Source organism: Nothoprocta perdicaria, unplaced genomic scaffold (genome assembly GCF_003342845.1).
Source record: "Nothoprocta perdicaria isolate Ctin4 unplaced genomic scaffold, notPer1 scaffold_70, whole genome shotgun sequence".
Lineage (NCBI taxonomy): Eukaryota > Metazoa > Chordata > Aves > Tinamiformes > Tinamidae > Nothoprocta > Nothoprocta perdicaria.
The window spans coordinates 930,064-946,339 of record NW_020455977.1 but is presented as its reverse complement, the minus strand read 5'-3'; the positions used below and the strand labels follow the sequence as shown (position 1 = coordinate 946,339).

At 44.2% G+C, this 16,276-nt stretch overlaps 1 protein-coding gene across 1 annotated transcript in view; it reads right to left on the bottom strand.

The window, feature by feature from the left end:
• The window catches only part of WIPF3 (WAS/WASL interacting protein family member 3), a 34,265-nt gene that overhangs the window by 5,151 nt on the left and 12,838 nt on the right, over positions 1-16,276 (bottom strand). Inside the window, exons 2-4 of the mRNA XM_026050825.1 lie at positions 15,992-16,122; positions 1,728-1,860; positions 509-637 (exon numbers count right to left, since the gene is read on the bottom strand). Of these exons, the coding sequence (XP_025906610.1) occupies positions 509-637; positions 1,728-1,860; positions 15,992-16,069 (340 nt within the window). The 5' untranslated portion in view covers positions 16,070-16,122. The remainder of the gene's footprint in view (positions 1-508; positions 638-1,727; positions 1,861-15,991; positions 16,123-16,276) is intronic.

The window sequence follows — 16,276 nt, the reverse complement described above, 5'->3', positions numbered from 1 at the left end:
GGCCCGCCCGCCGCGCCGGGCCTCCCTCCTGCAACACACGGGAAAGGCGGCGTTAGCCCTGCCCGCGCGGCCCGGGAACGCGGCGCAGCGGCCGCCAAACTCTTTGCTGMCCAGAGCACAGCGCGCTCATCACCGTTTACACGGTAGGAAGGCAGGCACCCGAGGTCTAGAAAGATCCTTTCCAACTGCATTAATAACCCAGCCTTCCACGGCCACCACGGGAACTGAGCGCGCGTGCACACACACACACACACACAAAAACACACACACACACAGACACACACACACACACACAGACACAAAAACACACAGACACAAAAACACACACACACACAAAAACACACACACAGACACACACACACAGACACACACACACAGACACACACACACAGACACACACACACACAGACACAATCCCCAAATAAACTAAGGCTGTGACAAAATTACTTCTGTTCCAAACCCTGGCTCTCCGTGTCTGTCTTTTCCTTCCGTGCAGACGCTCCCTCACCTGGCAGGTCTCTCTGGCCGGCGGGCCGGAGGACGGGGAAGCCGCCAGCGAAGAGGCCCCCCAGGGGCTGCGCAGAGGCCCCTTTGTTGGCGGCCGCGGTTCCTCCATCTCTCGTAGCCCCCTTGGGTTCTGTCATAAAAAGAGAAGCCATCTCAGAAAGCCATTTCATCCTTGCTCTCAGACTGCTATATCAGCCTATAGAGCATCAAGAAGCGCAGTCAAGACTTGACTTTTTCCTCTTCACACTGTCTCAGCAAGGAAGTTGAAGTGTTGCTACAACAAACTGTGTTTCTCTGACCAGTGCCTGGGAGCGCAGCACCCTCTGGTGCTTTCTCATCCTCGTGTCAGTGATAGGACCAGCAAGAAGGGACGGGCTGCATTTGAAGGGCTGCATTTGAAGATGGGCAACTTGCAGGTGCTTATGCAATTCCAAAAAGCCCCTATTTTTGTTAAGGAATCTCCCTCACTGAAGGATWTAGTTGATGAAACTTGTCATGATCCTTCTAGCTCCACTATTTTGTCACTAGGTCAGCTTACCTAAGCTCTCTTCATTTGTGGTTTGTGGATCAAAAGCATATTAACATATTAGCATCACTTCTTCCCTCTCTACTCATTACCCCCAAGATATTTCCTTTAGCAAGGTGTCTGCAAAAGAGTTTGGGTGAGAACAAAAACACTTAGAAAAGAAAAAGACTCCAACAACATCTATAATTTGTTAAAAGTTATTTTTCTCATGAATTTTAAATGAGCAATTTGATAAAACATACATTCCTAACAGAGAGACTTATGTTGACATAAATACTCTTGTTTTAAAGGAATTAAACTCTAGAATTTGGCATCTTTTATTCTTTGTGTCTAGGGAAGAACAACTCTTTTACTGGAGCCAACTATTCTCCGCTGAAGCCTTTATTTCATTATGGAATTCTCATCAGTTTCATTGTTCATGGACTTTTTTGAACAAGGAATGCTGRTTAAGGTGATATCCCATTATGAACTGATGTCCAGTTTGATGTCCCAAACTGAAMAGTTTTTTATCTTGCAGTGCAATGTAAGATTAGAAAATGAAACTCTCGCTCTGTACTTGCTAAAGTAATGTGAAGAYGCCGACCTTGGATGTACTTTGAGCCTGCTCTTCGTGTAGAAGATTGTCCATCTGACTTCCAGAACTGAGACTGCAGCAAAGCTCACCCAGAGACCCTTCCCAGAGCTACGCACTTACTTTCAATCTGTGGTGCACTTCGGTCGTTGATCTGAGTCACCTTCCTTAAGCGAGTCCCTTGCTGGATATCGGCTAGCAGAGCATTTCGTGCTTTTTGGTCTTCCTTTCGCAATTTTGGTAGCTCCGAACTTGTCTGTTGAAGATAAGAGCATTAGACAGCAGGCACCGACAAAAATAAATGCTGAGAGGGGACCCATGAGTGAACTTGGGAAAATTTGAAATAAACCATCCCTGGCAGCTGTCATTTTAAAACCTTTAGATGCAGTCAAGAGGAATGGCTTCAGTTCCTGAGAGGCAGGAAACCCRAAAAATAAAAAACACCACCACCAAAAAACCCCAATGTACTGCTAGTTGTGTCTTTAAAATCTTTAAAAGAAGCTTGGAGCCATGCTTAAATGCTATCTGACCTACGCTTGGCCAGCTACRCTTTTTGAGCAAGTAGGTCTCTCCCTCCCGAGCTCTGCTTGCCTATTTCTGTAGTCCTTTCCATTCTATTTATAGTGCTTTATGACAAAGATTTTATATGCTACCTTAGAACAAAAATCTTTGCTTTACCTATTTGCCCTTATCAAATAAAACCTTCCTAAAGGCATATTGCATTTGTATTTGAATGTTTACATAATTCAGACTGTCTCACTGTGTACAAGAATTACCCTATTTTAAGTAGACTCTTTTACAGCATTGCTCAAATAATTATTTAGTTGCTCAATAATTATTTAAATGCTCAATAATTATTGCTCAAAATATGTAACAGCTTTCCTAGCCTAGCTAAGGTCCATAAATGGAAAGGCAGGTTTAAAGATCCGTAGGAAAAGAAAATATATGTTTATTCTTTAGTAATCTCTTATTTTATTGGGTTCCTTATTATTAAAATATCAGAAGCACATAAACCCCAGCACAGCTGTTATTTCCAAACCTATCACGTGGCCAACAGAACGACCTGGCAACAGCCAGAGAGTCCTGACATCGGGGCACAGGACGTTGCATGGTTCCCTATCCATGGCAAATGTGTATAGGCCACCTAACTGTCCTAAAAAGAACAAGTGGCAGAAATGTTTCTATAAGCCTTCATTTTCRCATTCTAGCCCTAAGAAAGTAGAACGGTAAGTAGAGCAACGCTATCATACTTCAAAGCAGCCAAACCAGCAAGTCGCTATCAGCCTTCTGAAAGCAAAGCAGAAGCTTGAAAATACTTCCCAGCTGATGAATTAATAAAATGCCTAACCTCCTAATCTTAGAAGAAAAAATACACTGTTCTCATATGGCTTGGGGTTATTTTTGTACTAGGTTAAAACCAAGTRAAAAAACCCACCAACCAACTGAATAATAAAATAAAATAAAGCCCCAAATGGGTTTGCAGGGACCCACTAGATGGCACTCCAGGTTGCAGCAACGCCAGCTGCATTCCTGRCACCTGATGTAAAAACTGAATTATGATCTTGTGACTGATCCAGTAACCGTGTCATTAAAGAAATCATTAGAAAAAATGACGCTGTTACATAGTTTCCTAACTTCTGAAACAGAGCTCCCTGCCTTGTACTTTACAGAMAACAAATGCGAATTCCCCCTAGGACAGCTCGGAAATGCTGCATGGTTACTAGCAACTTTAGACAAGCCAGAAACTGTTTTCATTCGCATTTCCATTAAGTTCCCAATACTTACTGTGAAAAATGGGAATACCATAATGAGAGCAAGGGTAATTTCCCTTCTCCCGAGAGCCTGTACCAGTATCTAGAGCCTCACGTCTCTATTCCCACGCAGGAGCCGTAGGCAGGGTCTAGAGGTCTGATCATAGGTCTGATCAAGACCTATGTTTAAAATTAGATGTGGCAGCTGTGGTTTTGTGTCTGGGTTCAAGTGTCTGTGTATTATGCCAGCTGTCCACCTCATCTCCCCAGGCTATTTCTCTGAGCAGGTAGGATGTTTGAATATAAAAATTATTAKCATGCARTTAGCTTTTAGACMAAAGCAGACTGTGTGTGGCAGCACRTTTGCAAGTGACCCTTAACTTGATACCAGTTTAACAGGAGGAAGATTTCCTTTTCCAAGATATTTGACATTAAGAGGAAACACTGTGTTCTGCACACCCAGAGCGCAGTGAAATACGATGGCTACAGTCTCAAGATGGATTGATTCCCTTACTGCGAGCAAACCCCAACCAACGACCCGGGTTTTTCTTCTTCCTCTTGGAAGGTAGGTAAGASATACAATCTGCTGTGCCCAGCCCGGTGGACTCAGGTGATTGATCAGCTCTGAGTAGCTTGATACGGATTCTCTGTTTCCATCACCAAGTCAAGCTGCTGTGCGGTGTAATGTTGCTGGTCGCTCCCGAGTCAGAGCTCTGACGGATTTCTYGCTTCCTGCTCGTGCTTCCCAGGCCTGTGACAATTCACACTGGGAATCCTTTCACCAGGTAGGTCTCCCACCAGCTCATCTCTTGATGTCCTGCCTTTGCAAATCCCCCTTTTTACTGTCCTGCTTTGTGATATGCAGTCAGAAAGGAGCTCTCATCCTTCGATTAACCTGCGATTCACACTCGCATTACGCCTCCGAACCGCAGCGCAAGAACAGATAATAACCCAAATTGTGTATCAAGAAATAATTAAAAAGAGGAACTCCCGTGGGAGTTAAGTCTTCAATCCCAATGATATAAAAGAGATGCATTTAAGAAGGAAGACAAAYATATTTTGAGCCACAGTGGGAAAACAGCTGCAAGACAAAGGCGGCGATTGTTGCAGAGCCRCCCTCCCCTCCCATCAATAAGGCAGCAGCATTTCTGAACGGGAGAAGAGGCACCTCAGGCTTTCACCGAAAGCCRAAAGGGAAGCAGAGAAGAATGTGAAGATCATTTGTTTTACCAGATGCCAGAGCTGCCAAAGGTAAYGGCGTGAAATTAAATTCCATACTTTATTCCATACATACCGATTACATGAACTGGAAAGGCAATGAGGGGGTTGCTTTTTCCTAAGTAACCATGACATTATTCTGCTACTATTTCAGACATAAAGCATGGCATACTTAGTGCACACTTTAAACAGAACAGAGCAAACCACACATGCATAGCCTGAACATATGAGAAAGGTTTGCTTTTCCATACCACCTACTGCATCAAATCACAGCATTCAGAGTCATACTCCCCAGTGGCAGCCATCAGGGACCTGGAAATAAGCTCTTCAAAATTTGCAGGTGATAATGAAAACTATAACAGAATAACAGATAATGAAAGATGGGTGTCACTGCAACCTGAGGCTGCTTAAAAAACAAAACTAAACCAACCAAAACACACCACCTCAGTATTGCAGGGGGAAAAATGGAAAAAAAAAAAGAAAAAAATAAAAGAAATRCATACCTAATACACATACCAAATGCTAAGCTAAAAACTCCTGAATGAGAAATTCTGGCTGTACCTCTGACATGAAAGTGCCACAAGCCTCGCTCTATCAGCTGGCTCTAGCAGTGAAGCAGGGATGCAAGACAGCCTGCCCCTCTAGCCCAGTGTGTAGAAGCGCCCTTCTCAGATGTATATTTTCTTTACAGCAGAAAACAAACAAACAGCAAAACTGGAAAAAATATTTCAGTTCTGGTCTTTGTCTCTGAAAAATGACATCCACAAACAGGAGGTGCCCAGGAGAGAGCCCAAGTGAGATTCGGAAATCTGGAGCTCAGATTGGAGGTGCTCAGTCTGCCTAGCTCGCCCTGGTGCAGATGAGGGTTGATCTGACTATACAATATTCAAGCCTCTCTATAGGGGCCTGGTAAGGGCGAATTGGCTGTTAACTGAGCAGAARGACCTTCTGTAAATTAATGCAAATTGCAGCCAGGCAAGTTCCAGTTAGGAAGCAGGTAGATAAGYAAGCAACCAGGGTGAGCATCCCTGGGAGTGAACACAGGCCAGCAGTCAGTTTTCAGGTTTCCCAGTTTTCAGGTGAAGGCTGGATCCTTTCCTAAAGGGATGTTTCCTGCAACACACACAACTCCGCTTACATGATGCATGCAGGCCTAGGCCCCAACTAACTAATCTCAATCTGAATACGCTGAGCTGGGCTATATCCAACAAAAATTCAGAGCCGAGAAGCTCTGTTATAGAAAATGCAGTAAGGTCCATGACAGTGAGCTCTGTTTCTGTGGATGTTAGTGCTGTGATATTTGCATAACCTTGGGAAAGTCCCTGTACATCTTGTAAAATGGATACGAGTGCTCATCCACCCTCTGGTCTGCTGCGATGCTTAAAATATTTAAGAAGGACATGTGCTCAGATTCTAAAGTGATGCAAGTGCAAAAGGCAACATGCATTTGAAAAAGTCCACAGTGATACTAATAATAGGACAGTGCTACTTTATTATCTCTGAGATTTGAACGAGCAGCCCTGTGCACTGAAAATAGGGATTTCTCCATGCTCTGYAGGCAGCGCAGGTCAGAATGGAGGCCGAAATAGTCTCCTAAATGGGACAGGGACCTCTAGGTGTCCCTGCTGGAGCAGGGGGGTTGGACTAGATGATCTCCAGAGGTCCCTTCCAACCTTAACCATTCTGTGATTCTGTGACAGGTATGTCTTCTGCTGATCTACTCTACTTCTAGGTACGTTCTTCATTGAATTTCCAGGATTCAACACAAGGATGAGTATGTCCCTAGTTTAATTTCCTCCTTTACAAGAGGGAATTTGAACCAAAACTATGAGTTAGGAAGGAGAGAGCTGTCTGCTGCTGGCAGTTTCATTTATTTCTGTGAATCTGGTGTCAATCCTCCTTCCTGTCCCCCAGGTTCTTCCCTTAGCAGAAAAAGATGCCAAGATGAAGCACATGCATTGGCAGAACGCACGCATGGGAAACACCTAGTAAGAGAAGGGTTTAATGGCACTCTAGGAAAACTTGCTCCCCCTGCCCTTTTTGGGTGCCATTCTCTGCATACCTGGAGAGATGTGGGTGGACACATTTGTGGACAGGGACTTCCTGGGCCAGCATTGGCCTTCCCTGGCATTCAATGTGACCCAACTCATAGGCCAAACTTAAACTAGGAAATGTAGAAGCACCCTTGAGGGAAATTATTGAAATCTCTACTCCTAAAAGTAAATGGACACTCTCTTAGTGGGAGAGGCAGCAAGTGGGTCCCCATCCAGCCCTATAACTACTGATCCCTTAGAAGAAGGGCAGGCACAGGACAGGGGCTCACAACAGTCTGCAATAGCCGAGATGTCCAACTGAGGAACCACCTTACAGGAGAGGGCAACAAGATGCTGAAACACCCTTTGGGGAACACTAAGGAGGAGAGAGAGTGGAGCAGAACAMGGCAGACCTGATAATAAGCAGCTTACTCCATAACTTCCTTCCACTGAAGCGCAACCTGCAGGACACTAAATGTATATTTACTTAAATATTCCATAAGGAGATCTCTGAAAGTATCAGCATTGATATATTTAAATGAATTCCATTTTTAAAAGACTTTTAGAAGTTTTTGTTTATGAAAGTAGATCTGACAAAAAAAAAAAAAAGACCTAAATAAGGTAAGATACCTAAACAAACTACAATATGACAGTTAAAATTCAAAGAATTGGGTTGTCTCGGAACAAGGCAAAAGATCGAAGATGAGCCAAGTCTCACGCAAGCCTGGCCAGTGTGTCTGCTTGATATAGCACAGGGTTATAGAAGTCACTTACGGTTTAGCAGCCCGACATGAAACCTGAAACACCAGAGGAACTTGTTTTCAGGAACAATCCACTATTACGAGATTACAATTATGCTAGGAATTCATCATTTTAAACTTGCAGCAGAAGCAGTTTGCCCAGCAGGCAAGAGCTCTGTTTTTACAGAGAATTCTCAAACTGGCAGCTTGAGTGTCTCCTGGGAATGTGTGGAGAAACGCAATCGCAACAAAAACAAGGGTTTATTAAAGAAATAAAATAAAGCTAGTTTCCAGCAAGAAAAAAAAAGAAAGGAGAGAAAAACATTAAGTCATCCTTCTTGTATTAGCTTTAAATACGTATCAGGTGTGGTTTCACTTGTGCACCGTCTAAAATAAAATAAAGTGAAAAAGCCCTTAGAGCTTAAGGAAAACTCCAACAAGTCTCTACAACTAAAGCCCACAACTTCCTGAGGAAGCGAAACATTTTAAACTCTTTGCTCGGGWAGAAGTTGGCAAGATCTGCAAGGGGCGAGTCCCAGTTCACGCATTCCCRACAGAGAGGCTTCCGATTCAGAGCTTTCCAGCGCGGGGAAACCTCGTGGTTTCCCGTGAGACTCCACCTGTGCCTCAGCGACACGGTCGGGGCTGCCGCTCCTGTTTCTGCTCCTGCATCAGAGGAGACTAAACAGCCCTCGGGCTGTGCTCGGCCTGGGCAAACACCGCAGCCCTGCGGCCTTCTGGCAAGGCCGAGCTTCAARCCCTCCCTGTGCGAGGGCCCGAGGCGGGAGCTGCCGAAGGGCTTCCTGGCCGCTGATGAGCGCCGGTGCTCCCCGCTTCCATCCCCTCTCCCTGAATTATCAGCTGTGGTCTCAGCACTGGCTGCACAGCGCTCCGCAATGGGAACCTGCCGGGTTTGAAGGGTCAGCGAGAAGCGTGTGCCCGGACAGGCCCTGCCCGTGCACAGCTCCTTCCCCGAGGCCACCAAGGGCGCTGCTGTTGCAGGCCCTGCCCAGCATTTCCACCACCAACTTAGGCACCTCAGTCTTGACAATGGCAGGGCTCAATCTCCAGGTCTCCTAACAGCTATGGCTGCCTTCCCTGCACTACCTTCTACCTGTCTGAGAAGCAGTGGCGAGGTGATGGCAGAGAACAAAACACTAAAGCAGAAGCAGCCCAGCAGGAGAYGTTCTCTTCTACAACTCTATCCCTGTGCTATTTAACCACCACCAGCTACGGATGCTGCTGCACCCCGTAAAACCCTCTCGCTTTATGTTAGCATCACTCGATCAATGGAAAGTTTTGCATATTTAAAGGTTAATCCTGCTACAAACACAATAATYGACATATTAGCAGAGTATACTTAAAATTTTCCAGTGTGGGTTGCTAAATTTTTGCACCCATGCAGAAAAACACAACAGAATCAATATGATGATTTATACCTGCTGAGCTACTTTGCTTTTCAGGGCATATTTAATTTCCAGACACCCACGTTCTCAACACAAGTTTTGGCACGTCTTTCAGAAAAAATATGCATTAACATAAAAAAAAAAAATACACAATAACATAAGCCACCAAACTGGAGGCAATGTAAAATGCGCACAGCTGTGAAGTGTTCCTCAGCAATTCGCAAAGATCACGAGTCAGATAACAAGACCCCGCGACTGCGACTGGCTTCAAAAATCATTTTGAATTTCATCTTCCAKTTGCTCAACTTTTGGGACCCAAATTCTCAAGTTTTCTTCCACATCCTTAAAATAAATAATTTTTTCACCTTTTTTATGCAAACATAAACATGTCAGGTCCTGGGATTATAAAAGTCAGACACAGCAAGACTCCAAATACTGCAGTGGGAGGGGGAATCTGATTAACATGTATAAGTTCATGAAGGGAGAATGTGGGAAGGAAGGGGCCAAGCTCTTYTCATTGGTCGACAGTGACAGGACAAGAGGTAAATGGGTATAAGTTAAAACACARGAAGTTCCATCTCCAGGTGAGGAGGAACTTCTTTCCTGTGAGGGTGACAGAGCGCTGGCACAGGCTGCCCARGGAGGCTGGAGAGTCTCCTTCTCTGGAGGTCTTCCCAACCGCCGCCCTGTGCCCTGTGCTCTGGGTGTCCCTGCTGGAGTAGGGGGTTGGACTAGATGATYTCTAGAGGTCCCTTCCAACCTTGAACATTCTGTGATTCTGTGTGGTGACACTACCTTCGTTTACTCTCTCTACTCTAGCAGGGTCCCTGGCATGAGCAGAGCTAATTTCTTGACAGTGAGGGTGACAGAGCACTGGAACAGGCTGCCCAGGGAGGCTGTGGAGTCTCCTTCTTTGGAGATCCTCAAAACCCGCTTGAACACAGCCCTGTGCCACGTRCTCTAGGTGACCCTGCGTGAGCGGGGGGGGGTTGGACTAGATGACCTCTGAGGTCCCTTCCAACCTTAAGCATTCTATGATTCYATGATTCTACTACGAGTAGTGATAACAAAATAGGCAACAACTTGGGACTCCCTGTGTATATCTCAATTTAATCTAAATCTACTGTAAGAACAATATGAGCACTACCTCATAGTAGTAGTATCATCTGCCGTACCCAGAGAGTCCTATCCAGTGCATTTTTGTGGCAGTTACATGTATTTCTGAAATGCCTTTTAACATCAATGCAAAGTTATGGTGGGGCTGAGACAGAAACTACAACTTCTTGCAGTGTCACATTCCAGCCCTGCAAAGATGACTCAGTCAGGTGTTGCTGCAATTCTGCATTTTGGTTCAATTAAAAGGCTGCAAGTGTGATATTAGTTGACAAAAGGCATWCAGCATGCAGCCACATGCTGCAGATGGGCTGCTGCTACCGGACTCTGCAGGTGAGTAAAGCATTTAGGAGCATTGCAATCACATGTCCCTGTTGTACCCTGTCCAACTGAACTACCCTCAGCAAGGCCACACTAGTACTTAGGTCTTCTTTAAGTTACCACGTGCTCTCCTTTCCCAGCTTATACATATCCTTGTGTCTCTGTTAATTACAAATGCCCAGGGCTGCATTTGCAGCCACGCTTGGAGATGCCCCAACTATGCAAGCCCACACTATCTGAAAATAAAGTCAACAAACCACATAAGAGGCATCTTTTCCACCTAATTGMTCTCACTTTTTGATGAAAATAGACTGATGTGATACATTATTAAATATATCTCTCTTGTTATTTTGCCTGAAACGAAGCATTCTCCCCAGTTTCAAGTGCAACTTGTGCAGCTCTCTGCAGTCTGTACAATGGGCTGTCACCAACAAAATCACCAGGCCTGCACTTTCTTGCTCGGGTACATTTCAACATGCAGAAATAAATATTATGATTTAATATCTCCTGAATGAAAGTCTTCATGACAAAGTATTAAATATCATCTTACTCACGGCTAGTAAAAAAAAATTTAATAAACACATTCCTAAGTATTTTTGAATTGGCGCTGTGCACTGTTCTGTTACACTTTCAGTATTATGCTTGTACCTCCAGTGGTCTGAATGAAATGGGAGAAAAGACCTTAGGTTTTACAATAAACAATTATCAAATGTGCACACACATTTATGTATGCACATACCTGTATGCACATATATATGTACATGTATACACATATTCTTTCTGATTTTATATATATATATATATATTTCTATAGGACCAAATCAAATTAACATAAATCCTAATTTTCTTCAGCCAAACTGCTTTATATAAATCAGTATTTCTCTTTTCAAGCAACAGTAATGCTAAATATCAGAGGAGCAAAAGCAACTCCCACACAACTTCAGATAAGCATGGTAGTTCCCTGAATGCCTTAGAAAGGATGGGGGAAACAGCTCCAAGTTTACACTTTGATAACTGCAGGAAGGAGAAAACAAAACATCTCCTCAAGGAAAATCTTCAGTTGATGTTTTCCTGAACGTCGGAAAGCCTATCTCAAATTACACATTCACCAGTGTAATACTGGTAGATATATGTACTGAACAATTGTTCCCCTGAGTTCTTACTGCATACATTGAAACAAAAAAAGGGTAACTAACTTAGTAACACGGACACTGACCGTTCATCTACAACAGAAGTTTGGTTTTTTAAGGAATAWTGCAGTAAAAACATTAAGATTAATCTATGTGAGAGTTTAGTGTTCAGCATTATTTCAAGTTTAATGGAAGTACACATATTCCTCCTCCAGCTCTCCTAGGTCTTAGTAGGCCAACAAATCAGATCAACTCCTGCCTTTAATCATTTGATCCACTGCAAGTTTCGGGGTTAATTTCTTAACACAGTTTATGAACAAAAACAACTCTAAGGAGAATAGAATTATTTTCTTAAACTCCACAAGTGTATGAATCATTAAACAAACATCTTTGAAAAAGACACAACCCAGCAGGCCTGCTACAAATACACACTTCCTTCAATATTAACACGGAAAGTTGGGATGACCGAACATAGCACTGGAAATCCATGCGTCTGGATTWAGGCAGCACTGCAGTGAGCAGCACTCACTGCACTTTAAAAGTGAACAGGATTTATCAAAACAGAATTCTCTCTTGTTCCTCTGTTGGGAACTTTACCGGCTTTATCAGGCTCGGCGGTGTTATCTGCTCCCGGAAATATGACAACCAAAACTAGCTGGAATGTCTCATGCACCAGACTAAAAGCCAAAAGGGTAAGAGAAATGGAGCTGCAATAAAAGGGAGTCTTAGAGAAACAGAGTTAAAAAAAAAAAAACAAAACAAAACAAAGCACCTGCGTGATACACATATGTCCATAAAACTGAAAGAGCTTTCAGACAAAAATCCTAACAGCTCCTTTATCAGGAGCAGAGAGGAAGGCAGGTAGCAGAAAGATGTTAACTCTCTAAGCCAGTGGCAAAAACATGTTGGAGCACAGTTTTATTCTGTTTGCTCCTCCCTCACATCTCTACRACCCCCCAGTGGCAGGTGTTTGAAGACATGCTCATTAATCCAATTAGATATATTTATATTTTTGACTTAGCTGCCAACATCTGCTATCGCAGATATCCTACCATTCCCCGCTGCAAAATCTGCTCAATTTTCCTTTAAATATGTTCCACCAACAAGTAGCTTTTCAGCTGCTGGGCACAGGTGGCTCCTAGTGTGTCCTGGATACCATCTACAAGTGTCTTTAGTATTGCCTTGCAACAAATTTTGCAAGAAGTCAGTAAAATTCAGTACGGATACTTGGAGAATATTTTAAAGTTCAATATCTTTGAAAACAACAGGAAAGAACCTAACCTTTTCTGGCTAAAGAGGGAGTTAACGGTGCAAAAAAAGTCAGGCCACAACCTGACTTGGTGTGCTTAGGATTTCAGTGAAATGAAGTAGGAATTGCAGAATTATTTAGGACCATGGCTTATAATGTTCACTGAAAAAACATGCACAAAAAAACCCCAACTAACATAGTGGCTGTGTCTGCTAACAAACTTCCTATAATTAAAGCAAGCGGGCAGCACAGCTATTATCCATGTAATTAGAAAAGCAAGACATGTCTATGGTATCCATCAATGATGCCATACAAAATAACAGGATCCCAAAACTTCACTCTATACACAAACATTGCATTTTTAATACAAGCCAAGTCAGTTAGCTTACCACATTGACTGCATTGCAATGCAGCAATTACAACCTAACTGCTATTTGCTAACATTTAAACGTTACACTGTTTTAATTCTATCAGTATAAAAGAAAATAAAATCACAGTGCTCTTTGCACTGAAACATCTTTGGTTGTTGATAAGTAAAACTTGTTTGTTTTGAAGCTTTGCTCAAAACTCCATGGCTGCTTTAATTTTTATTCTTCCATCCTCCAATTGCAAATTTAGCAGCTGCAGCAGCAGCTGGACAGTTCAGCAACTGTAAGGGACAGTTGCCAAGTTCTAGAAAACAGTTTCCTAGTAAAAGAATCTAGGGTCTGCAGCAAGTAGTTGTCATGGATTCCCCAATTACAGGATTTTACATGCGTTCCCCAATTACAGGATTTTACACTGCAACTTCGCACCAACTGGAGACTCAAAGCCGCCCTGTGCTTTTGCTGAACTCGTCAGGCAGATTAAAGATCCTCTTACAGTTGGTTCCTCTCTGCTTTAGTTTTGACTGGGAAAAGTTCTTTCACTGTTACAGGAAAACAGTGTTCTGTCAAATTATTTTACTAAATTCTCTATGTTGTCTCATTTGCTCTTTCCAGTATCAACACTTTCATTAAAAGGCAGGCCTTAAAAACAGACATTATTTAGAAATATATTTGGTTTGTTTTCKAACCAAAGACTAAAATCTTACCTGCAGAATCAGAGTCATAGAATCCTTAAGGTTGGAAGGGACCTTTAGAGATCATCTAGTTCAACCCCTCTGCACACGCAGGGTCACCTAGAGCACATGGCACAGGGCTGCGTCCAAGTGGTTTTGAAGATCTCCAGAGAAGGAGACTCCACAACCTCTCATCAGCCTGTTCTAGGGCTCTGTCACTCTCACTGTTAAGAAATTTTTCCTTAAGTTCCTGTGGAACTATTGGTGCTTCAGTTTGTGGCCCATAAGTGGCCCCCTTTAGTGGGGGGTCCATCAGTTTTATAAGACGATTGAACCTCAGTGGCCACCACTGAAAAAGAGGCCGGTCCCTCCTCCTCACTGCCTCCCCTGGGGTATTTATAGACACTGATCAGGTCCCCCCTCAGCCTCCTCTTCTCCAGGCTGAACAGGCCCAGCTCTCTCAGCCTTTGCTCATASGGCAGAYGTTCCAGGCCTCTGATCATTCTCGTAGCCCTGCGCTGGACTCTCTCCAGCAGCTCCACATCCCTCTTGTACTGGGGAGCCCAGAACTGGACRYAGTACTCCAGATGTGGCCTCACCAGGGCTGAGTAGAGGGGGATGATCACTTCCCTCGACCTGCTGGAGACGCTYTTCTTAATGCACCCCAGGATCCCGTTGGYCTTCTTGGCCACCAGGGCACACTGCTGCCTCATGGTCATCTTGTCATCCACCATGACACCCAGGTCCCTCTCTGCAGGRCTGCTCTCCAGCAGGTAAACCCCTAATCTGTACTGGTGTCCGGGGTTATTCCTTCCCAAGTGCAGGATCCTGCACTTGCCCCTGTTGAACTTCATGAGGTTTCTAACCGCCCAGTCCTCCAGTCTGTCCAGGTCCCTCTGGATGGCAGCACAGCCCTCAGGGCTATCAGCTACTCCACCCAGTTTGGTATCATCAGCAAACTTGCTGAGGGGGGGCACTCAGTCCCTTCATCCAGGTCGTTAATGAACAAATGGAACAGGATTGGACTGAGGACYGACCCCTGGGGGACACTGTTAACCACAGGCCTCCAACTGGACTCMRCACCACTGATTACTACTCTCTGAGCTCTGCCAGTTCTCAATCCACCTCCCCGTCCACTCATCTATCCCACACCTCTGGAGCTTGCCCAGGAGGAAGGTGTGAGGGAYGGTGCCAAAAGCCTTGCTGAAGTCCAGACAGACGACATCCACTGCTCTGAATGACCTAACTAAAATATGGAAATATTTTGACTTGGATCAAAACCCTGTCAGTCTATTTTTTTAGCGATTAGAAGGGGGGAAGAGGAAGGGGCAAACCCCTAACTTGTTTATGCTGATCCTTAGGGGTCATCTTAGCTTCCTGAAGTCATTTACAACTAGTATATGTTAGATAAGTCTAAAAATATCTCTAGACATTTACTGAGCTGAATTTATTAGGATAAGAATGCTTGCAGCTTCTGCAGCCTTTAATTGCAGTTGTTGCTCATGGAAAACAGCCTGCTTATTTCAGCATCTAACCATAGGCTGTATACCAACCCAGAAGAGTAGCTACTTGAAAATACTGGTCATGGTGCCCCATATTAAAATAAAATGATGAGAAGAATTGAACATTGCTGATTTCATGGCCTTTTTCCTCCTCATCTTCACAGTACATAAAGAATTTTACAAAATGGTTCAATCTGCAAAGTAGCAAAGAGAAACGTGCAAGGAAATCTCTTGCTGGAAGAGGATGTTTCAGGAAAAATTCTGGGTCTTGAATATAACTGAGCCAGGTCTCACTATTTCAGAAATGGTCTAAGAATCGCCATGTAGAAACAGGCTATAAACAAATGATTGCTGTAGGCAAGGAAGGACTTGAAACATGTTTAATCAAGGTTACAATAATTACAATCATTAACTGCAATGGTATGAAAATGCAGTACCCCTGAACTCCACTTGCTGCATCCTCCTCTTGCTGCAAACGTGCTGGCAGGGCACGTGTTCTACTTGATGACACACCGATTAATGATCGCTAACAGCAGAAATTGCTCCAGCACATGCATAAAAGCAGATTGTGCTGTAACCCCAGGAAGATGCCATGTGCTAGAAAGAGAAACACCTACAGCTGAAACCCTGCGAGTCTCAGGGAGGCTGGGGGGAAAGAATGGAGAAATTCGCACTTACCACCTGCACACTGCTGGTACCAGAACAAGCACCCCGTGACTCAAGAGGTTTTCACAGATGCTGGATTCCACCCACACGCGCTCCCAGCAAGAGAAGTGCAAAAAGCAGCAAAACAAGCACCAGACCCAGACATTTGCTGCAAATATCCACCCCAGGGGCCTGGGGGGCTCGGAGCTCTCCCTACCAAAGATGCAAAGTTGGTCTTACCGGAGGTGGAGGTGGTGGAGGGGGCCCTCCTGAAGGTGGTGGAGGTGGCGGAGGAGGCGGYGGCGGCGGCACAGGCATCCGTTGGGTTTATAGCTTCGCACACAGGGAAAAATACAACCCAACTCTGTGTCCTGGAGGGGAAGGAAGGGAGGAGAGAGAAAAAGGGGTGGGGGGAGAAACAAGAAGAAAGTGTTTATACAGTTTAAGCTGAAGAGCAGCCCAATTGCTGCTCTCGGCACGCTGAAGACTCTGTAGCACACTGCTTCCAAAACCACGGTACAAACA